The sequence below is a fragment of the Phalaenopsis equestris genome, unplaced genomic scaffold (assembly GCF_001263595.1).
Source record: "Phalaenopsis equestris unplaced genomic scaffold, ASM126359v1 Scaffold000212, whole genome shotgun sequence".
Classification (NCBI taxonomy): Eukaryota; Viridiplantae; Streptophyta; class Magnoliopsida; order Asparagales; family Orchidaceae; genus Phalaenopsis; species Phalaenopsis equestris.
This window is the reverse complement of record NW_018164654.1, coordinates 225758-250679: the sequence shown is the minus strand read 5'-3', so window position 1 is coordinate 250679 and position 24922 is coordinate 225758. Positions and strand designations below refer to the sequence as shown.

The 24922-nt window shown below is 34.1% G+C and overlaps 1 protein-coding gene across 3 annotated transcripts in view; it reads right to left on the bottom strand.

Moving 5' to 3' along the window:
* LOC110023122 (transcription initiation factor TFIID subunit 2) overlaps window positions 1–24922 on the bottom strand; it is a 126476-nt gene that overhangs the window by 38130 nt on the left and 63424 nt on the right. For all 3 annotated transcript variants that reach the window (XM_020722372.1, XM_020722371.1, XM_020722374.1), the window contains exons 12-18: window positions 23717–23814; window positions 23292–23630; window positions 23117–23204; window positions 22637–22762; window positions 22503–22559; window positions 5037–5116; window positions 4905–4947 (exon numbers count right to left, since the gene is read on the bottom strand). In XM_020722372.1, the coding sequence (XP_020578031.1) occupies window positions 4905–4947; window positions 5037–5116; window positions 22503–22559; window positions 22637–22762; window positions 23117–23204; window positions 23292–23630; window positions 23717–23814 (831 nt within the window). The remainder of the gene's footprint in view (window positions 1–4904; window positions 4948–5036; window positions 5117–22502; window positions 22560–22636; window positions 22763–23116; window positions 23205–23291; window positions 23631–23716; window positions 23815–24922) is intronic.

The window sequence follows — 24922 nt, the reverse complement described above, 5'->3', positions numbered from 1 at the left end:
CCTATTGTAGGACCTAGCCGTCGGAATTCATTCCTACAGTAGCTACTTATTGGACACCTCTCCCTGTAGGCCCTAGATGCCTAAAACTTCCTCTCCATACAGGAACAAGCCGTTTGAACTCCTTCCTGTAAAAACTAACCATCGGAACTTTCTCCCTACAGGTCCCTAGCAGCCGGAAATCCTCTCTGCCAACTGGAAAACTTCATGTAGGCCACAAATTCCTGCGGGTTTTCCTAGTGAAAACATTTTATTGCAATATTTCTGCAGCATCCGGATCTCTGTCTTGTCGACGTTGAAGTTTATGTTCTTAAAATAAGAGTTATTGAGTTTGTGCCCCCTCTACCACCAGAGAAATATGAAGCAATTAAAAGATTAGGTTTCAAGCAACTGAACAAGGTGGCAATATTGTTTCCCTATGATTTCTTAGGTGGCTTAGTTGATACCATCGGGCGTTTTACAGGAGATTTCAATCAAAGAGGAAATTTTTTTCTCTTTTAGAAGTATTCTTCTGTCACTGGTGGATAACCTCTGGTTGCTCTTGTTGCAGGAGAATCAACCATTACTTTTGAGAAGGCTCCTTCCGCGGAACCAGTTGAAAGGGCCCTCGGTAATCTTCATCATATTATTTGCTCCGAAGGAAATCCATTTTCCTGATCCATGTCATGTAGTTTGCACATGTTGGGGAGTAGAAAAGTTCACATATGGATCATACTCTTATGTGGTTGTTGAATCTTCTGGCGATGATTATGATATTTTGGCAGAAAGCATGGTAATAGAAGGATGTTCTTTGTTGGAGAGACAACAAACATGAGATATCCTACTACAATGCATGGCGCTCTCCACAATGGTTTCAGAGAGGCGGCTAACATATTCAGGGCAGCTGGGAGGTCTAAGGTGCAGATGGTGGAATAAACAGATGCGAATGAGGCCTTAGATTTGGATAATTTGTTCAAGTTTGCTGACCTATCTTTTGGTTATTATTCAGCTCTCTAAGATCCAACTGTAGGGAATCCCTTTGTTATTATCATTAGTGTCGGTTTAGCAGGGCTCGATGTTGTCATCCACCTAATTTTACCAGGTTTCAAGGTTATCGTTCTCGAAGGCTTTCTAGGCCCCAACAGTCGTGTCCTTACCAGAAGATTGAAGGGTGTTGGTGTCGTCGACACTGTTGACCTTGGAGGTAGTGTTCTCACTGACATCAAAGAAAATCCCCTCAAAGTGCTTGCGCACCAACTTGGCCTCCCACTGCACAAGGTCTGCAATAAGTGCCCGATTTACCTCCCAGACGTTCAGCTTGTTGATCACGCAATTGATTCAAGCATCGAGGCTGCATTTAATCAACTGCTTGAGAGGGTTTGCAAGCTCCGACAAGGTATCATGGACGAGTTAAGCTTTGTTAATATCTCTCTTGGTGAAGCTCTCAAAGCCTTCTGCCGGGTGGACGACGTCGTTGAGCCTGTGAAGGAGCGAATGCTTTTGCATTGGCATCTTGCAAACATTGAGTACACCAATGCTACTCATCTCTCCGACCTTTCCTTGGTCTAGTAGGACCAAAATGACCCTCATGAGATGAGCGGTGATGACTTTTTATTCCTGGTGGCAACATACAATTTATACGATCTCTCACACATGGAATTCCAATATTCTACCAAAAAATGGTGAACAAGATTCAATATAAAAGTGATGGAGTCATGGTTTATGTTGATGGGCAGACCTTTCGTGGTGGCAAGGCCTTCTGCACTGATGTTCTTCCTTTTACTCACCGTCCATACCTAAAAACTTTCCATGCAAGTGTTCTTTATTATTTCCTACAAACCATAACCTGCAAATCTTCTTCCTTTTTACCTGTAGGACCATACCCTACAGCTTTACCTGCACGTGTTTTTTTCTTCCTGCACACCATACCGTGCAGGTGTTCTTCCTTTTTATCATACACTGTAGTTTTCCCTGCATGTTTTTTTTCCTGCAGACCATACCATGTAGCTTTTCTGTAGGTTGTCTACTTTCCTGCAAATTTCACTGCAACAATACTTATAGAAGCCTTCAACCTACCTACACACTGCAAAAACTACAGTTAAAAACAACTGCATTCAAATAGAAGTCAGTATTTTCAGTAAGTTATATGTTTCACGGTAAAATTCTCTACAACATTACATGTAGGAGGAGTCTTTTGCCTACCTACAAACACTTTAGAAACTGCAGTCAAAGACAACCTTTATCAACTAAAAATATCCCAAAAAAGACAACCTCTAAAAATATCCCAAAAAGCTCTTGGGGTTGATTACCAAGTACGGAATGAAGACTTCAAGTTCCATGTTGAAAGAATCTTCATTTCCTATTGTTTGATATTATCAAATCCAAGTTAAAAATAATTGTCAACCATTTTTCAACTTGAGGGGGAGTGTTAGAAGTTATATTAAGAAATAACTTATCTATGTTAAAAGTTGAGGATTAGATTTATTTCCTTTCTTATTTTAAGCGTTCTTATTTTATGTTGTTTCATTTATCTCAAAGTAATAATTAGAAATTGATTAATAGGAGATATAAGTGTTATATCTTTCCTTTCCTATTATTTCCTTTATTTTTTCAATTCTAGGATTTACGTAAGGTGTATTTATGCCCCTTTCATATCAATAAAATAATTACGCTAAATCCTGAAAATCAACAATATTTACTACTCACCCACCTTCTACAGTTATATCAATAAGTAGATTCTAGATACCAGGGTTGGCAATCAAATAGTAGTTAGAAAAAGCTACATTTTTGTTCAATTTTGTGAGCATTAGGAGTCTCTTTGAGTTTGACAGCAAATGACTTGAATCTAGCTCAAACTCTAAATATTTGCAATTAGCTAAACATAAACCCTAATCAAAATCAAAGTAAATCTTGAGCCAAGCCAGCTTGTTTCAATAGGATTTAATTTTAGGCAAACTTGAAATCCAAATTTTTCAAAACAGAAAATATTTAATGTTTTAAACGTCACAAACTTGGAACTTCTTTCAACTAAATCAAGAACAAGCGAGCACGCAAAGCAAATTTTTGTCTAAAATTAACATAGCAGAAATATTTATTTTTCAAGTGAGCCAAAAAGGCCAAAAACAAATTGATATTGCACGAGTTCAGATTAAGGCACTCATGGCTACAGCTATTATGGAATAATTCCAAACTAACAAATGATACTGGTGAGTTCTAAGTTCAGAGCAAAATAACAAGCCGAGTAACCTTGCAAGGGTTTGATATGGTAATTAACAAATAGAGCACCGCAACAAAGCACAAATGCAGTTTGAAATCATTGAACAGAAGATCAAACAAAAAATTATGATCATATTTATAAAAAAGAAAATTTGGAGCTTTGGATGGTAAAGTTAGAGATCAGTAGATATAATTAACAAGGGATTTAATACCGGAATTAACCAACAAACAGATAGGAAAGCCAATTTTATTATGCCAAAACAATGAGGTTAAAATCAGGACTCAAAACAGGAAAGAAAATACAACACAACACAGCTCTCCCGCTAGCGCAAGTAGGTACAGCCGTTGGACTTGGGTGAGAGGGCTGGAAGAGTTGGAGTCTGGCAGGGCGTAGGTGGATTTGTGGTCCAGCAGGAAGAAAGCCCAGGGGGTGGCGGTTGCACAGCTGGTAGTAGGATGAGGAGCAGCAGCAGGTGGTGATGTGGATATACTTGCGGTAGCAATGGGAGAATCGGAAGGGGCCGATGGTGATATCTATAGGCAAGAGAGGTCAGCAGGTTAAGCGGCAGGATGTAGTTACGACAACAACAAGGGAGGAGAGAGAAGGCTTGCGATAGCAGCAAGGACAGCAGGGAAAACAGGTGGATGGGGGTAGGGAAAATGACAAGAATGATAAAAGAAGAATATACATACCACCTCGAAATGAGTTACAACCAGAGCACCTTCTCACGATCATATACTGTCCTAAAAAGAGAAAAGAGGACGCCAGTGGCTATCCAAACAGAACCTGAAGCAGCAAAAGTAACCTATAAATAGTAGTCCATCAACTGGGCGGCAAACCTAGCCACAAGACTCATGGTCGGCCGCCCCCTTAATCCAACTAGCTGGAGCAGTGCGGTTCAACAAGCACCCAGTTCAGCCCCTCCCTAAACCCATGCTAGGATTGAATACCACATGCTTGAAGAAAAAAAATTAAATAGAGAGTTTAAAACAACACTAATATATATCTTAAAATAATAAATAAAAATCAAAAGAAATAATTAGTCTGAAATAAGTTTTTAAAGAAATAGCCAGGTCCACAACATAACAGTCTACACTCTTGGGTTGGGAAGGGATTCACCGACATATTGTCCAATGAGATGTCGGAATAAAAAACTCTTTCTGCTTTTCAAAATAGAAACTGCCAAGCAATTTCAACAGGAGCAATCAAGAACCTGAAAATCAGTTGCCCCACTAATGGGGCCAAAAAATCATACCATAGTGCAATGCGAATGTGGACTGAAGGTAAATATTAGCTGCACAAAGCAAACCTTACAAACAAAATTTTTGTAACCATATCTCACATGTCATATGATAAGCAAGGTCTTGAATTATATACAAAGCAAAAAAACTTAAGTTTGAATTAACACAGTTCAAGCGCAAATACCATTCCAATTGATAAAAAAAAAATGCAAAGAGCAAGAGGCTAGTGCATTCAAAATTCCAGCCGATAACGAGCTTATCATATCAATGGAGCTTTAAATACTAACAAGAGTCAAGAAATAAGATTAAAATGCAATTTCAATTCCAAATCTTCGTCTTCCGTAATTCAAAAGTACAATGTTTTCATTAAGAAAAAACAAATCAGTAAGTTTACAGTTTAAGAACAAACAATTGTATAGATTTTAACTGCAATAAAATTGTATCTAATATTTCCTACCTCACAGCATTACCTCAAGAACAAAGTACTCTGGAACATCATGAAAGTCATTAGGCCTGAAAAAAATTCAGTAAACAAGAAATTCATATCTACAGATAACAAGAAGACATCAGGAAGCAATATGACCGTTGAAGTAAACGTTCACCTAGGCAATCCAATATCACCATCATATCTTCTATTCTTGTAGAACTTAATTAAATGCACTAAACCAGCCCAATCAGATCCCTGCAGAATGGAGAAATTAAACGGAAAAAAAAATACCATCACAACTATTACATTCTATGTGCTATGAGAAACAAGAAAGGAGGAGAAAAACAATCATAGAGCTGTAAGAAAACAAACGATGACTAATCAAATGAAATCCACAAATATAAAAGAGAGATGGTGATGATGCAATAAAACGTTGTATTAAAATTTGGTTATGTAGGAGACAAATTTAAATAGGATAATCATGCTTTGCATAGAATGATCTTTCAATTTTGAAATGAAAGGGAGCATGAAGAATCATTCATTCCTTAGTATACGACATAATTAACTGCAAAGATAATCATTTTATATTTTTTCTAAAAACATTCGACAAATTTTATATATATTTATAAATGGGCACTTCTTATACTTTCTAGCACATAAGGCATCGGGTGACCAACCCTTGAAGAAGCCTAGGACTTTTGACAACAACGTTGCTGTCAGACTTGTAAAGTTCAACGTTTGAAATTAACACAATTGAGTGTTGAGAAATTTTCTTTCATTGATCAATGCATAAAACTCAATTTACTAGGTATAAACCTCAAAATTGCACCATATAATTAATCAAAAATATAAAAAAAATAAAGATTAACCCACCTTATGACAACAAAAGAAACATCATAAAATTTTCAAGTTAAAAAATTGGTGGATTGGTGGAAAAACCGACGGACATTTGTCTGCCAGTCTTTTAACCGACCAAAATTTTGGTTGAATGTCGTTTTATGTGTTTTCGGCTGACGGGCCTACAAACCGCCGGCCAGTTCTTAACGTTCCTTGCTCTGGCTAGATATCTCGCTAGAAATCTGTCGTAAAACTGAACAGCAAGTTGCCTAATGGTTTAGTGCTTTTCAGCTGAAATACAAGCAGAAATACTGAGGGATAGTCCGATTTTATTAAACTTGGTTACCTGTTTCCATATCAAAAATCAGCCGAAAATTCCTCATTTATTATCTTCTCCCTTTTGCATGCGAGCTCTGATCGGCAAACTCTCTCATGAATTCAATCCAATCCAAGTTTCGACTGATTTACTCTATTTTTTGTCAAATCTAAGATTAATCTTACATTCCATTCTCCACAAGTTTTGTTTTTAGATTTCATCTGTTCAATTTTCTTTTTCTTTTTTTTTATGAGATTTTAAGTTTTAGAAAAAATGTGAAATTTAAGTTTAAATTTTCAATGTTTTTGAAATATAATTTGTTTCGTTAATCTTGCATTACTATTGTAATTAGAGTTTATTTTTTCTAATTTCTCCAATATTTACCTAAGACTCAGCTATTTTACGTTTCAAAAACCCAAAGCTCCACTTTTATGTATTTAGGGTTTAGATTTTTAAATGAGTAGGTGCAATTCAATATGTAAAATTCGAAATGGTGGCATTTATAATGTGATATGAATGGTGGGTACTATTAATGTAAGAAGATATACATACATACCACTCAATTCCTATGTGCTTACATATCCAACACCTAAACTTCAATTTTAACATACATGCCACATTTCCTATGCATGAAAAGGTGCATTTCACTTTTAAGTTAAAAGTGGCTGTATTTTTGATGTAATATGAAAGGATTATATGGTATAGTTAAAAAATTGAATGTTTGGGTGCTAGAAAAGAATTGAGTGGTATTTATATGGGTAAATGCCGGTAAATGTAACTATAAAGTTTAGGCATGTTAGAAATATAAATGCGTAGGAATTGGGTTGTATGTATTAAATGCCCCAAAAATCATTGATTAAAACAAGTTTATGTGTTGGATATGTAAATACATAGGAATTGGGTGGTATGTATGTAAATTCCCCTTATTATTTCGGTTTTGACACTATTATGCAAGTCTATGTATTAGATATGCAAATACGCAGGACTTGGGTGGCATGTATGTAATTACCCAAAAACTTATTACTTTAGATATAAATATGCAATTTAACGTACTATATATACAAATACACAAAATATGGGTTGTATGTAAATGCCCCTTGAATTAGTAATTGCGCCAATTTAGGCATTAGAAATATAAAACAATAAAATTGGGTGCTATGCTTCAATTATTGGTTTAGATTTACATATGCAATTTTAGATGTTATACAACTCATTTCCTAAGTCCCAATTAAAATTGATAATCAAATGAAATCTTGATATTGACTGTACTCAATTACTAACACTCATACATGCATGTCTTATGAGGCTCCATCTAAGAAAAACACGATCCGTCGTATCAGAAATGTCCATGTTACATAATAATAAATTATGTAGTTGTAACACATTGTGCTACACTTAAAGTGTGCATATGGGGCTGCTCATATAATACATTCATATTACACATATTACACATTGCAACTCTCAATTTCGAAAAATTTTGTTTTCAAATCTATAAGATGTCAATGGATATAAGGACTTTAAGATCATGGATATACAATAGATTGCATCCAGACAGAAAAAGAAAAATTGATGAGCTCTTGAACGCAATTGAGTATTCCATGTAAATGACATCGTCGAATCATACTTACCTCTCAAAGAGTAAATTTTGATACCTATGCGCAAAGCACAAGAATCAAACATTTTTAACACCAGACGAAGTAATGTTAGATTTATATTGTCATAGAGTTCAGTTAAATTATTAGTTCTGAAATTCACATGGCAAGTATGAATCATACATTGATTATTAGTTCTGAGAGTTCAGTTCTACCCCTCCAAGTATCATTCCACTAGATTTAAGGAAATAGTATTTGATATAATAAAAGTTCACTTTATTGAGGTGAATGTGGATGAACCACCCAATAGAAAAATTAAGTTCTATAAATTATTTAATACCGCATAACCACCATTGTGGGAAGATTGTACCACTCATTTAGAATTACTAGGTTCTAAAATTTTAATTATCAAATCAAACTACAATATGGCCCGAGAATCTTTTAACTAGATTGTAGGATTACTGAGGAAACAAATCAGTACCAAAAAACCTGAATAGAAGAAATAAATTGATGTCAATGTTTGGGTGGCTAAGATCAGAGAAGATTATGTTGTGTTAATGAAAACATATTATACTATAGGATAGATGTAAAAAAACTCAATCCAAGTCAAGTAGTGCTCAAAGTTTCAAATCCTTGAGCAAGAAGAATAAACAATAAAACAATATTTTATACAAGCATCTATTCAACTTGTCACTCATTATATGTCTTCAAAAACTATTCAATGTTATGGGTACTGTTGAACATTAAATAAAGTGAATTCAGTTTGAACTTACCTAATTTGCATGCCAATGTTTTCGCATTATACAGTCAAGCTACCTCATCATAATCATCCTAATCGATGATAGCTAAAGCGTATGACTTATACCATTAGATGTGTGACTACAGTGCTCATAGTAATCATATCAAGTCCATGGTAGAAAAAAAAAAATTAATGTATATTTTCAGCCTTTGAAAGAAAAAATTTAAATCTTATGAAAAATGTGTGGCCACTTACAATATCGTTGCAAAGTGCGAGTTTGAAATGACAGTTGTCCTAATGTGGACAATCAAAAAATTTTCTACGTATAGAAGGCTATCCAGACATGTACTCTAAAACTGATAAAAAATTTATGATTTGACTATCATTGAATGTTCTAATCTATTAACCATTTATTTAGAGTAGAGAGAATAAAGATGCAATCATCAAAATTAGAATTAAAAAATATTATTGATTCTCTAAAGCAATATTCATATTTTCTACTTGATTTTGATTTTAATTATAAGTGATAAAGCAAAATATTTTATGAGATCTGCCTTACTGAAGAATTAATTTGATAAAATGTAATTTTGATATCCTGCACATTGAAAAAAATATTTTTGATAATATCTTCAACACAAAAATATATCAAAGGCAAAATTAATGAAAATATGAAAGCGAGATTAGACTTGAAAGTGTTGTAAGAGAAGAGAGTTAGAACTTTAAGCGAAAAATGTTCGTAAACTTATTAAACCTAAGGCCAAGTATTTTTTAGTATAGATAGGGAAGAATAATCTGTGAATAGTTGCAATCTGAAGTTCTCTAACGAGCATGCATCTAGTTTTACATTGTATTGAAATAGAATCAGAAAACAAATTTAACATGAAAAACAATCATTATCATATTATCTAGTAATTATCAAATCAAATAATCCTTTAATCAAAATCACTATATTTTTCAAAGATTTATTTGAACCTCATTTGAAGATGGATGCAATAAGACAACTTAAATTGACCTTTCTAGTGATACTGTGCAAACTTGAACGAATATTTTTTTTTTCTAAATTTTGACTCAATAGAACATCTGTCCATACACCTACCTTAAAAGATTATAATAAGGGGCTAATACAGTGTTGATGGATGTATCAATTTGAGGGATACATGTTTACAATCATTTAATTATATAATTTCCAGAGGGTCATTACCATATTGTACTAAATTAATTCTATTGCAAATTTTTAAATAAACCAAAAAAGTGATGAAGAATAAAGCACCACTTAAGGACTCAATATGTGATGAACACTTGCTGCAAGAGAAAGCTACATTCTGTTCATATTACTTGAAAAAGACTAGTAGACGAAGCCATAGGAATGGTGCCTTTATTCTTGTGATTAATGTATTTCGGCAATTAGGTGAAGCATCAAAGAGAAGAAATTCACGTTAATTCAATGCAAATAGTTTCGAGCAACGATAGTCTTTGTAATGAACTCTAATCATTTTTTGACTAATACGCATAATAATTAATAAATGTTCAAGTAGTACACACAGTGTTATATACACTTGCTAATAAAATTTTATTTATACTACCACATTATTTGTGAGATCATTAAATCTTGAAAAAAAGGGTATTATCAGTAAGAAGGTTGAAGTGTTCCCATATGGTTCAAATTGCATATAAGTTATATTAACTCTGCATATATTACTATTAAATAAGTTGAATGGAATAAATAAACGTAATTATTCATGTTTTAATAGGTTCATAATAAAAAAAATAGAGTTATTGATCAAGAATTGATAGATCTTGCTTAAGGACCAATGTGCATCATAAATATGTGGCCAATATTTGATAGAACTCCCTATCTATTTCACACAAATTTGATCCGAAAAGAAGAAAAGATATAACGAAACACCCATTCAGATGACTAGATATATTACTATAAAACAATTAAATAAATAGTACAGTTACAGTATCCTCATTCTATCGAGAGTGGTATACTTTAAACGGTATATTTATGTTCAGTTGTAATTGATATGATCATATTCCTAATCAAGAAACAGGAACATACAAATAATATGACATTAATGCAGTTAATTTGACCAAAAGATATAACAAATTTAATACACTCATACTAACGCGCCAAACAAGTCAGGTATATTATCCTAAATAACTTGATAAAACAAAACACAAAGTTATTTGATCAGTAATCATTAAGACTATATTCAGAATGATAATTAAGGTTCAAAATATTGTGGAACCAGCTTATCAGGAGCAAGGAATGTCAAATTTAGCATTTTACTATATTCTTTTATAGCAAGTGATAAGCTTAAAGGATGTCAGCAAGTCTAATGAAAAAGTTAGTAGTATTGTGGATGAGTCTAAAGATTTTATAAACAAAACAATTTTAAATTCAACCCCTAGTCACTCATCCGAAGAGTAGAATCTGATGTGTATGCAATTTTCACATTTTTTTATATTTTTTATTTTTTGTAGTTCCAATTGTTACTTCTTGCATTGTTTATTCTAGGGTTTGTGCTTTCTGCTTTCACTTGTGTTATTTCTTACTTTAATTATTCAATCAATTTATTTCTCTTGTTAGATTGCTTAAGATCAGGGTCCACAAAGCAACTTTCTCCAGCTTCTTCTGAATGAAGAAACAGGCAGTTCATGCCTTACCGTACAGATGAGGACAATTGTGATGGTCGCTACTATAACCACCACACTCATGCTCGTCCAACATATTGCTCCTTCTAGGCAGGCCCCTTTGCTCACGTCAGGCTTGGCATTTCTGCAACCTCACGACATATGTATATAAAGTCTAACGGAGAAATAAATAATTTAGATTATACTAATTAATATGTTTTATTTCATTAAACAGTTGCTAATAATTTTTTCATTGCAATTTTTATCCTTTTAGCCTGACCCTTCGTAAAGTTTGGGAAAAGTGATTTCAAAAGTTCAAAGTAAACCCTAAATAATATTGAATTACAGCAACCTTAAATTATATTTTTATAAGAACAAAAAATATTCAATATTTGTGGTGGAGGGCCTCTGATGGAAACTTTGAGATCCTACCACTCACATGAGAGATAAGATAACCAATATACTAAAAGAAGTGGACGCCCACTTAGATTTGGAAGGATGTCTAGGCCATGTTGTGCAACTTCTGGGGCCTCTACTGACTATGTAATGAGGAGGCAAAAAGCATAGCATAATCGGTCTTTAAATTATGGGAGAATGGGTACCTTCTTACAGAATGGAGATTCGGTTCCCCATACCAAGTACAGAATGATGGTGGTAAAATTAGTGCATTAAATTCAACCATGTAACTATTAATTCCTAACATTTTTATATGTTAACAGAAGCCAAAACTTTGAAGATAGCCCACCATCGCTAAGTTGCACACCCGCACAAATCAACATTAAGCGAATTAGCAAAAAGTCAACGAAAGATATAGACATGTATTTGTAAGTTGAATAATTTTTTTATACTTCTGCAATTAACTTACAATTTTATTTTAATGTTAATTAACCCTTACAATCTATTTTAGAATGTGTATATGTAATTGAAGGATGTTTAGAGTCAGAGCTCAGCAAGAGATGGTAACTCTAGTAGTTAGTCTGACCAGTTAGACTTCGACATCTTAAAGGAAACCACTAGGGGGGAGGAAGAAGCCGAGGAACTACATCATTGACTTATAGTGAATTGCTTACGAGGCGTGATACTCCCTCTTTGATGAGAGGTTGTCATCGCACAATGAAAAAGTCAGCAGACGTGTGAAAGCATCCACCCAGAACAAGAGGCCCACTTTTCTTTTGAACTACTTCAGAAGGAGTCAACGTTAGAGGCCAAGGTAAAGGCCAGGGTATTAGAGGTTGAAGTAGCAATGAGGCAAGTCACCTCGGCGTGGTAAGCAATCTATAATAGAAGAAGAGAATAACCCATTGGACGTGTAATTTTTTTTGTGTTTTTTATGTGTATAATCTCTTAGAAATTGATATGAATTTATATTTATTATTTAAATACATATATTAGATGATTTATTCAGATTAATAGCGTAAGAAGTTATCAATATTGATTTATTTCCATTTCAATTATTTATTATTTTATGTATAAAGTTATTAGAATTGATTTATATAATTTCCTATTATTTCCAGTTTTGTGTTTTCTAGTTTATGACTTTCCTTTTATCTCAGGCTAATTATTAGGAATTGATTAATTAAAATCTTAGAGATATGGGTGTTCCGTCTTTTCAATTTTAGAATTTATGTATCTTATATTTATAACCCCTTTCATATAAAAAAAAAATTATTTCGCTAAATTCTCAAAACCAACATGGTATAAGAGCCTTGAAAAATCCCTAGCCGTCGGAACTCTTTCCTACAGAAACTAGCCATCAAAAGTCTCTTCCTGAGGGACCTAGCCGTCGGAACTCCTTCCCCTGTAGTTTTTAGCAGTTGAAACTCATGTTTCTATAGACCATAGTTGCAGTAACTATCCACCGGAACTCTCTCCCTACAAGTTCCTAGCTGTCGAAACTCCTCTACCAACAACTTTCAACATCAAATGTCTTCCCAGACCCTTCCTGGCCACAAATTATTTGTATGACTGTAATGTGGACCTTCCCGCAGTCTTCCTTAGTGAGGACGCTACAACATTCCTTCAGAAATTCTTTTCCTTACAGGGATATAGCTCTAGGCCCCTCTTCAGTTCCAAGAATTCCTACAATAAGAAAAACAATGGAGACATATCTTCTTGGTTGCACTTGCCTACATGTTGTCGACCTTCAAAGTGATCGCAACAAGGACATCCCACAAGCATCTTCTAGGATTTCTTCTTCCCAGAATTCTAACCCTAGCCACCTCCTCAGCTATATTAAATGCATCAAGCCAGACACCTTTTTTTCCTGAATCCCTTCTTGAAATATCAAGTGAAACCTTCTCCTATACTTGATAGCATAATGCTTCAAGAAACATTTTCTACTTAAATGGTGTTGGTGTTTACCTGTCTCCAATGATTGTCATCTTCTTTTGGGCTATGAAAGAAAATATTTTAGACAAATTTGGTGTTCGATCACTTAGGCTGAGCAATCATGAGAAAATGGCAATACTTTACCGTCAAGTGAGCACTGTGGGCAGGCCCTCGTATTTGTGACTCGATCTCGAAACTAGTTGTTCATTGAACACATGAGGCTTTCATCATTGCTTAGCTTGTTGCAACATTTATTGTTGTCTACGCCAATTGAGACATCGAAAAAAATTAAAGGTTGTGGGTGGGGCTAGGTTGGAGTTATCTACCTTTATATTGTTGTCTTCATCCGTCCTCTTCACTTGTTGAAGTTTTCATTCGCTACATTCTCAGTGGAAAGGCATCGGATACCCTCATTGAGAGGAACACTGCCTTCATGCCTAAGAAAGATTATGGCAGAGAATCCTACATGGCTTGCAGCCTCCTGAGACTAACATTCTCTTCAGCTACAAGAGTAGCTACCGCGAGTTCTCTGACATAGTTGAGAAAGCCAAACGACAAACTGAAGTTGCAAGGCTCTGAAAGCTGAATACATTGAAGGAACATGCGGAGTCTGTGGCGAAACTGAAGGGTCTCGACATTGATACCGTTCAACAGCATTACATGGTCTGATTTGTGCGTGAAGAAGAATGCATTTGAATCTTCTATTTAACTACAGATAAGGGATGAATCCTTCTCTATTTATATTGTATGGTTGCTTGGATTTTCGCCAAACTTATCTATTGAACTCTAGTCTTTCTTTTTTAAATTAAATTCCTTCCATCAGACTAGGTTTCCCAACTTACTACTTTCTGTATGTTCTATATATTTATTATTGTTAAAGCTATGAAAAACATATGATATAATTTTGTTTTTCATTCTCTTAGCCCAATCGAGAGAATGGTGATGTAAGCATTTCCTGCAACAGACCCCCCTCCAGAGTTTTTTCTACAGTTGGTTGTCCTCTAGAGCATTTTCCTAAAACTAGCCCCCTCTGAAGCTTTTTCCTTCAGCAGGCCCTCTTCTGGTGCTTTTTCCTGCAACAGACACTCATCTAGAGCTTTTTCTTGTAGCTGGCCCGCCCCCCAGAGCTTTCGAAGCAGCTGGCCCTCTAGAGGTACTTCCTACAACAAACCCTCCTCTATAGCTTTTTCTTGCAGCTTTCCCTCCTCTGGCGCTTTTTTTTTTGCAGCAGGCACTCATCTAGAGCTTTTTCTTGCAACTGGCCCGCCCCACAGAACTTTCCAAGTAGTTGGCCCTCTAGAAGTATTTCCTGCAACAGGTCCTCCATTGCAGGTCATACCTTGCAGCTTTCCCTATAGGTTGTCACTTCCATGCAAACTTTCTTGCAGCACTATCCCTGCCAGCCTTTCACCTACCAATAAAAACTATAGAAATTGTAGTCAAAGAAAACTGCAGTCAACAAAATATATTCCTAAAATCTCTTGGGGACGTAGACATAAAATTCTACCTCACAACGGATCTTCCTTGAACATAATTGACATCTATGTTTTAAGTTGAGAGGGAGTGTTAAAAGTTATTAGTATTGATTTATTTACTTTCTGGTAATTTACTAATTTAAGTTAGAAGTTATTAGTATTAATTTATTTCCTTTCTGGTTATTTCCTATATTATATATTTTCAATTTTATCTTTTCTTTTTTCTCCGAATAATTATTAAAAATTAATTAATTCAAATCTTTGAGATATAGGTGTTACGACTTTCCTAATTTAAAATTCATATAACATGTATTTATACTCGTTTTATATCAATAAAATTATTTCGCTAATTTTCAAAATATACAGACTGTATGTTTATATTATAATTTGATTGATTATGAAAGTCTTTGGGAATTTTCCTTTATTATTTTGCTATGCTATGTTGTGAACTAGCTTCAATTTTTTTTTTTTAGCTCTTACAGATGAGTAAATCTATTTAGTTAGGGTTCATTTCTTTTTTTGTACAGATTACATGTGACTATTTCAATTGATAATCATCGATTGGAGGAAATAAACAATAGGGATCATAAATAGCAGTTATTTAAATTTGAATTTTTTCAATATTTTCAGCGGCAAAAATATCAACCGATTGTTTGCGCTAATTTGATGGTACGATTGCCAACAGAGGCAAGATTTTTCGGTTTAATTTGCAGCTTATTCAGCCGAAAAACTTTTCAGTCAAAAGCCAGTCACACGTCTGTCGAAAACCATTAATTTCATCGAACATGTATTTCCGATCAGCAATTTTCCGACTTACCATTATTAACCTCAATTCTGTCGAATACTAAAGTTGCTGGCGAAAAAAATCAATTCTAACGTCTGATTGGTCCACTGGTAACCATTCATTTTCTATAGTGAACCAAGCATAAGCAATTAAGCAAATTTTAAAATAAATAAATTATAACTTAAGGTTTAATTTAAAATCTCTCACGTACTCGTCACCTAGATGGTCTTCATTAGATTCACTATTATAATTGAGTGATTTCTCATCTCCCTCACCTCATTTGTATTAACCTCTTACCAATCTTCTTCTTCACCTTCAATCCCAATCATTGTCCTCTTCATAATCAGTAAAATTTAATAAAAATATCATTCAAATAATAACTATATTAACTTTTATGACTTAGATTACAAAAACTTTTAGAATACCCTACTATTATACTTTGTTCTAGACATGTGTTAACCTAATAGTTCATGATGCCAGTTGAGCTATGGGATGGTAAATTAAAAGAACTTCTTAAAACCTAAAAAAGGTTCCAACCCCTCATTACATGTGCCTCAAGGCCCACCTAAAATAATTGAGGCGTACAAATCTTTATCCCAATGTGAAAAATAATATTTAATGATTAGCTAGATCTTTCCCTCTATTTTTTCCCATCCCGCCCAATGCCAATCTAATTCTTAGTCCTCGTTCCCGCCCAATGCCAATCTAACTCTTACAGTCTTCGCATCCTCTACCAAAAAATATGAAGTCCTAGGCATTTTGACCAGCCAAACAATTGAAGAGGAACCCTTCTGATCTACCTTCTCTTATATGGCTCTTTCAAAAAAATCAAACAGCACATAAATAGGAACATTGCTAAAGGGACCGCTAAACTAAGGCCATGAAAACCATTTGTTGATCCAATCCTGATCACCCATCAAGTGTCTAGTATCCCCTTTCAAAATCACTGACATTGCCAAAAAACCATAAGTATGGCACTTGATTAATTTAAAAGATTTATAATTTAAGATGGTATGATAGTTCATGTGAACAACTCTAACATGCTAAAAATGTCAAAAAAATATAAGAGCGTTGAATTCAGAAATGTAAATTATATCTTTCATAACAAACAAATTACTGAACATCAACCACAAGCACAATGTTTTGAGTTGAAAATGTCTATCCACAGGTATAAGAGAGTCAAGTTGGTCCAAAAGATTAAATCCTTAATAACAGTACTAGCCAACATAAGAAAATTGTCATAAGCCTTCCAAAAGGAAACATAGACCGAGAAATCTATGAAAATTTTGATAATTTCAAACACAAATTTAAGATGGTAAATAATCTTGACCAAAGTAGCAACTCTAGAAACATAAGAAAACGCATTCAAGGCAAAGAAGGCTCAAGGTTTTAGCACGACCTTTTCCACATTTAAGTGTAACAATTACTCCCTCTTAAACTAAGGTCACAAACAAAACATGGATTTTCTTTATATATTTAGAGATCCCGACTCAATAATTTTAAAAAAATTAAGTTACCAAAGTAACAGTCAACATTAATAAGAAAACAAAAGCATACAAACCACTGAAATTATAAGGTCAAACTAAATTGCAAAAAAGGCCTCCCAACTTGTTCGGAATATTTAAATCTCTTTTCTAAATTTATTTTCTTCTTTCCATGTCTAGATCCAAGCTAAATATAAGCTTTAAGATGATGTGCTGAGCCAAATCGGTTCACCAACACTGCAAGAATTTGAAAAGCCTTTGATGTTAGTTCTCATCAAATGTTCCAAAGAGAAAAAAGTATGAAAATATCCCATGACTGCATCAATAAGTTAGGGGAGAAGCTAGAAAAACAGATGAGTTCCATCAAAGAAAAATTAGAAACCCCAAAGAAAGAGTGAAAAGTAGCTTCCATAAGTTAGAGGAGAAGCTAGAAAAACAGATGAGTACCATCATCTGTAAGAGAACTGCAAATTACACTAGATGTAGAAATCTCCCAAATGTGCAAAAAGAATTTCACTTGGTATCAATCTAAGAAAAATGGTTCAGCCAACGAAATATATTTCAAATAAACCAAAGGTTCCCAGATCCATTTATAAAATTTTGCAATAATATCCTTAGTTTACAGCAGGCTAAAAAATTATTCATTATTCCTAAATGGAATTAGATCCATATCCGCAATTGCCCTCTTGATTGGGTCGACAATAAGCATGTCCATGCAAAGGTATAGCATTAACTTGATCCAAGGAGAGTTAAGAAAACATTTTTCAGCATGCATATGGCAGCAGAGCATATTCCCATTTCTCATCAATGATATCCCATATCTCCCATGAAGGTGAAATAGCTTTAAGAAAAGAAGAAAATTTTATCAGACAACGCCAAGAAAATATTGTAGATGAATTTACTAACTATATTCGGTCATGCCAAGTCATCAAGCATCTCTAAAATCATGTATATGCAATGTGCAACAGAATGTGTCTAGCACAAATATTTTCTCTCTATCAACTTATTCTCAGTTATGATATAAGCATTTGCATTATCTATCACAACTTAAACCGCCAAAAGCTATCCAATATTCTGTCATTCCATCAAAAGACCCAAAAATGAACTCTATATCATTCATCTGTAAAGATATTTCTATGGATTTTAACGATATAACGCCATATGAGTAAATTTATTAAAATGTGGATTAAAACTTTTATTCATCATATCAAACAACCTCCAGTGTGACTAGTCTTCTTCACTTTTCTCTTTGTAACTCTCGATATTATGCATCACCTTCAACACCCATGTCCTTAAAATCATAAATCGCTAGCATCAACCATAAGCACCTATGGAATATTTGTTTGAAGTAAAAAAAGGGAGGTTTCCCCAGTAAATTGAATAGCATTTTCATAGAAAAACCTCCCAATATCCATACAAACACATCTGTATTCCTCTCTAGCATGCTTTGGATGCATCTTCTGAGGTGAAACTACCTCTCTCCTGAACACCTATCATCCTCCAAATTTATTCTAATAGTGATCCAAGGGATCCCTTGCACTTCTACTAGATATTTGTGACAAAGATGACAAGCAGTCCCTAACACAACACTCGCTCGCATAATAATAGTTGATGTCAACTTTATCACCTAATTGTTGTTACCTGAGATGCTTTCACATGATCAACTGGTTCATATAAAATTATATCTCCTTTTTCACTACATCTGAGACTTTGGCACATAAAGCAACATTCACAAGTGAGCCACAGAGGTGTCCAATCATCTGTGTACACAGCTTTAACTACTTGCTTGCAGTTCAAGAAAATGTCATGTTTCCACCAGCATTGCCTTGCTCATTATATCTCCATGTAAAATCCTTTTTCAGAACCTCTGTAAATCTCTCCTTGCTTGTAACTAGTTCTTACAAAACCCTATATTGAAATTTTTTATTCAAAAATATTTGAAAACATCCAAATACTAAAAAAAATAATAATCAAAACCATAATTAAAATCATGCAAAAACATAATTTTACACAAAAATAAAACAAGATATTGAACAGAAAAAAAAAATTGATAGAGAAAGTTGAGATCTTTGAGGAAGAAGAGAACTTAGTAAGAGGTAGTGGGCGACGACAACAACAATAGGGGTCAGTGACGCCGTGAGCAACCGGCAGTGGCGCAACAGCAGCAGATAGTTTCATGAGTTTGGGGGTGTTTGAATAGGCAAGGCAATTTATAAGTTATAAAATTAATTTCAAATTTAAAAAAAAAAATTGAGACTAGTTTCGGCCTGAGGTGAATACCTCACTTGAATCACATGAGGTGTGAACCTCAAAGTTTTCTGGCAAAAATTGTGCTGAGTGTACCTCCAATAGCATTATTCTCTATCAAAATTATACTCTCATCTTCAGAAAAAATCTAGTATACTCTATTTTGGCGATAACAGGATACCAAATTTCATTTCACAATGCTCTAGGAACACTAAATAGACCAAACATTTGAAATAAAGCTCCATACAAAAGTAGCACAAAATATTAGCAATTCAAGACATTTATCTTAGCAACAGCCAAGACAAATTAAAGAAACTTTACAGAAGAAGATACTAAAACCCAAAGTTTCATCAAACAGAAGTATAATAATTTTGATAACCAAAACAAGAAGCAAGAAAAACCACAAAATTAAAGCAGATCATCAGCAAATTGAATTCTATTAATAAAAATATTGCTATAACCCAAGAAAATATCCCCAAATGCCTTTGTTAAATTAGGATAAATAGAATAACATATAATTCAAAAAATATTAATATAAAAATCATCAAATTCATGAGATCTGTAAGCACTCGAAACTAATGTAGCAACTTTAACCTCCTCTAATTTAAACCATTAAAAAAAACAGAAAAAGAAATCAAACTTAGTAGTGGTGGAAAATCACATGAATAAAACTTACAAAAATCAATGGAAACTTGCCAAGAACATTCTTGTAGATTTACTTTTTAGACTAAAAAATTAAAGACATCATACAATTCTTTTTATCAATAATGAATTTGCCTAAAATCAAAACTTGCTAAGCGTGGATCACTTTCCTATCCATGAATCACAGAAATGTACCCAGAAACATAAATACGACAACATAGCATAATTAAAAAAAATAGGACACAACACACAATGAATACATTTTCATATATAATAATATATATATAATAGATAATTTTTCATTAATTTTGACTAAAGATGTCACAAAACAAAATATGCAAGAATAACATTTAACTTTATAAATTTAACTAGTATTATGAAACTTCATACAAATCAATGTTCAAAATTATAACTTATTATACGTTTTGAAAGAATTCCTCCAATTTATCAACTAGAAGTTAAAATATATTAAGATTATACTTAATTCAATTGATTAAGTTAAATTTAACTTTTAGAATTAGAATAAGCATAAATTTATAAATATTAACTAATTAAAGAGTTTAAAAATATATAATTTATCACTTACAAAATTAGGTTGCTTTGACTCCATGTGGCTTCAACAAATAGAAGCTTTGCACAAGTGTCAAAAAGTTTGTGAGTACTTGGATCAGCTTCAACGAACAGATTTAACTCCTACTCAAGTTGCGACATAGAAACTTATAACTTCCACTTTAACGGGTGCAGGTTCGGCTTTGATAAACAAAAAGGTGCTCTAATGGTCGGCTTCAACAAAGGCAAGATGAAAATTTGACGCTTGGCTTTGAAAACAAAGAGGTAACTATAGATGCTCGGCCTCATGAAATATTTCATACACCTTCGATGGTCGATTTTAATGAATGTTATGAGCTTCGACAAGATGAGAGAGAAAATGGCTTCGACCATGAGGTAATTATGGCTATACTTATATTTATAATATTCTACTTTTGTGCCAAGTTTTCTCCAAATCGTGTTGGGCCCATGTCCCATGCAGTGTCACAAACATGTCGATACTATATAACCTTCTACATTAGCAATTTAGGAAAAAATAAATTTTGTATCTCCTTCAAAAAATCATTTGAACTAATATCTTTGATGTCAATAGTTCTCATCCCAAACTTCACAAAGAGCCAATTTATTTCATTTTGTTGGATCAAAACTTGTTTTAGATCTAAGTTTAATTTCAATGAGTTTGCTAATCATAGGAATCTTGTCTTCCTTCTTGATGAGGTGATATTGTTTCTATAAGCTTTAAGGTGCCTTCTCCCTGCTTCAAAACAAGGCTTTTGACCTATCGCCTTGAGTATACAAATTCTTTTACCATTTAGAACCCATTTTTTTAAGCTATGCATATTAAGCCAATAAATTTCAAATGCAATTAAGTGGCATTTGTAAATTGGAGAGAGGCTAAAATTAAAAATAAACAATGCACATAGAAAAATTTTTCTATCACCTTTTTGCCCGCCCGCCATTACGAAAGAAAGCACGGCATGGAGGGACTGAAGAAACGTAATATAAGAAAATCATAGCTCCACAAAAAAAAAAAAAAAGAAAGAATGTTTGAAGAGGTAAATTAAAAGGAAGGGTACGATATATGATATGTACCAACAAATACATACATACTAACACATTCCTACAAAAGTTGATGTCACAAGCCAACATTCAACGCAAAATCATGACAAGCCAAAGTAATAAACATACATATATATGTATATATACATACATATATATGTATATATACATACATATATATGTATATATACATACATATATATGTATATATACATACATATATATGTATATATACATACATATATATGTATATATACATATATATATATATATGGTTAGATCATGACATACATGCATACAAAGATTTACTTCAGTCTACCACCACACGTTAAAATGGGCTAACCTGGAAACTGATACAAATCAAAATTACCACACCGAACAATTAAAACATATTTCAAATAAATGCAACCAAGGGTGCCTGCAGAATGTCAAAACATGTCAGAAATTACAATTTTCAAAGAAAATATTCTCCTTTCACAAAAACCAAATGGTAGTGTAGAAAAAAAATGCTAAAACGATCAAACATTTCTATGACAAACTCCATTCAAGTCAACAAATGCTATCAGTCTTTAATACAAATCCTTTTTTTTTCTTTTTTGGTGGTAAATGTTGAACCTAAACCTGTCACGTTAATGAAAGATTAAAATAAAAAGGATAAGATAGGAGATTGCCGGTAAATGCAGTCAGAAAAGAACTGCTGCCAATAAAGGAATGAAAGCTGACCATCAAAAGAATATAAATCAACCGTCATAAATTGATATCAATCTGATTTAATTTAGACATTGATGTGGTTAATTAATAATGTGCTAAGATGGCAATTTGAACTGAAAAAAATTAACAGGGTTAATAAGAAAAGCCGAGAAAAATGCATAATACTGGAAAGTTTTCAGCTAGTTTTTTGTCTTAATATAAATAAAACTAGAAAACATTCTCAACGTGATGAGTAAACTACCTCAGAAGCTGTATGTGCCAATGCATATGCCGCTTCAATTCTAACCCTCCAAAATGCCTGAACAAAAGCAGTTAGTCAACAGGTTAAACAAAGAAAAAGGACCAATGCATGGCATTCAAACAGCAATACAAAACCTTTGAATCGCTGAGAAAGTTGTTCAAAGCATTAATTCCAGCAAACGAAAGTTGAGGCAGACTTTTCAGTGCTTCAATTGCTTGTGCTTGAGCAACCACATCTTTATCTTTCTCTAGCTGATTGATCTGGAAAAAAGCATATAACTAAATAAAGAAACGACGAAAAAAATATAATGCATCAAGCAAAGCACACAAATACCACATATTGAACTTAGTATAATTGCAATCATCAATACTTATTGCACAAGGATCGAACAAATGAAAAGTATTTGTGGAAATAAAGAAAAAATAACAAAAAACTAAGGGGAAAAAAAACTTAATATAGCGTAGCCAATAAACAAAAGTGTTTACAGGTCAAAATAGAAGTAAAGAGAGGGTAAAGCTACATATGGAAAGTTCCGTGCAAGGGCCTTGCAGAATAATATCAGAACAGAAAAGCCAAACTTCTTGTATTGTTAATTATTATGGGCATTTGCTTACCCACATATGAACGGGCTGAAGAAAATCAACATCAGCAAGAAATTCCATCTCAGGGTCCACACGGATCCATAGCAAGGGAGAATCCATACTGCAGAGAAACTCATTTACCAACTCCTTAAACAAAAATTGAACACCAAAAGACAGAGCAGAGATACGTAAAAGCTCTAGCAATTACCTCGTACGCATATCTTGACTAGGAGCAGTATCCGCATTATCATCAGATCCATCAGCTTTAGAAGCCTTCTTGGGTTTCTGAATTCTTTTAGAGGCTAACTTAGAATGACATTGTATCTCTAGTAGTTGGCAAGCTTCCCCAGCCATGGGAAGAATTGGGTGATCATATGTTCCATCAAGCTCATGAATTCTGATGCTCATCATTCCAGGCCAACCCACATCACTGTCTTGGCTTTCATTACATGGATTGCTACTAGAAACAGATCCAACCTTTACCGTGCATCCTCTCAGGACAGCCAATTCAACCATGTTCCTCCTCTTGTTATAAGAGAGCCCCATTCTTTAAATAAACCATAACTAAAAATTAAGAAATAATTTATCAATGTATAGAGCTCAAAAGAAAATAAGTAAGCAGAAAAGTAAAACCTTAATACGGGGCATCCACAAGATTCTATCCAGCGAGGAAAAAATTCCTTAAGAAATGGCCGTTCAAGGTTCCCAACTTTATTTGCCAGATGCCTGAACTGAATGCCAGAAAATGTAAGAATTAGTAACCAAACCGGACAAACACAAAAAACTGGTAGAACAAGGAAATGTGAAAAGTTATCAGCATTGTTTCAGCAATTGCATGCAATATGGCGATGACAAGGAGAAAAAATAAACATTATCTTCAACTATAATAGCTTCATCGTCATCATATTTGATTAATTCAATTTAGTTAGCATAAATTTGATGTATTCTCATTCTCCAGTCATTCCTACCATGTACTAGACAATCAAGTATCAATATCTGTGTTTAATGATGGCTAATTGACACGGGCCTTGGCTTGGTTGAACTTATCCAACCGGTCTAGCATGGATCCCATGCACAAGGGCCGGCCATGGCTATTTCAATGGCCAGGAACTACCGCACCTGTCTCTCTCCCGACCAAGGGAAAAATATTAAATATTTAATAATAATTATATCTATATATATATATATATATATATGTTGTTTATTTGTTTTAGCATCAGTTTTTTTTTTCTGATTTCAGATTCCTGCCTCTAAGCATTTTCCCATTGTTAGGATTGCATCCGAGAACAGGTGGTGCTCCGACTATATCATGCTCTAAGGTGGTGACGATCTCTATCTACCCCCACATCTACACCCTTCCCTGCTCATTGTTTAATTTTCTTCCACCACCTCTCTTGGTTTCTACGACCGCCAGCCCCACCCTCACCTACAGCTGCAGCAGCCCCTACCCACAGCCAATCCAGCAGTCACTAGACTTCCCCTATACCCATGTTGCTGTCGTCAACCCTCTCCTACAATCCCCACCTGCTGCCAATCCTCCAATACACAACCCTAATATCTTCCCACATTCCTACACCTCCACCTGTCGACACTACCCTTCCTTTTCACCGCAACATGTTGTCATCCCCCATCTAGCAACCTTAAATCTTGCCGCAAGCCCCCAAATCACCTGAAATCCGCTGTACAACCGGCTTCACCACCTCCATCCTCACCTAAAGGGCTCTTTTGTTTTTGTGTTTTTATTACCATTTTTAAGAAACTCGTTGTGTTTCCTTTTAAAGTTTTAGCAATAATTAATTGTGTTATGTTGTTTTTTGGGTTAACTCCAGTATCTTTTGG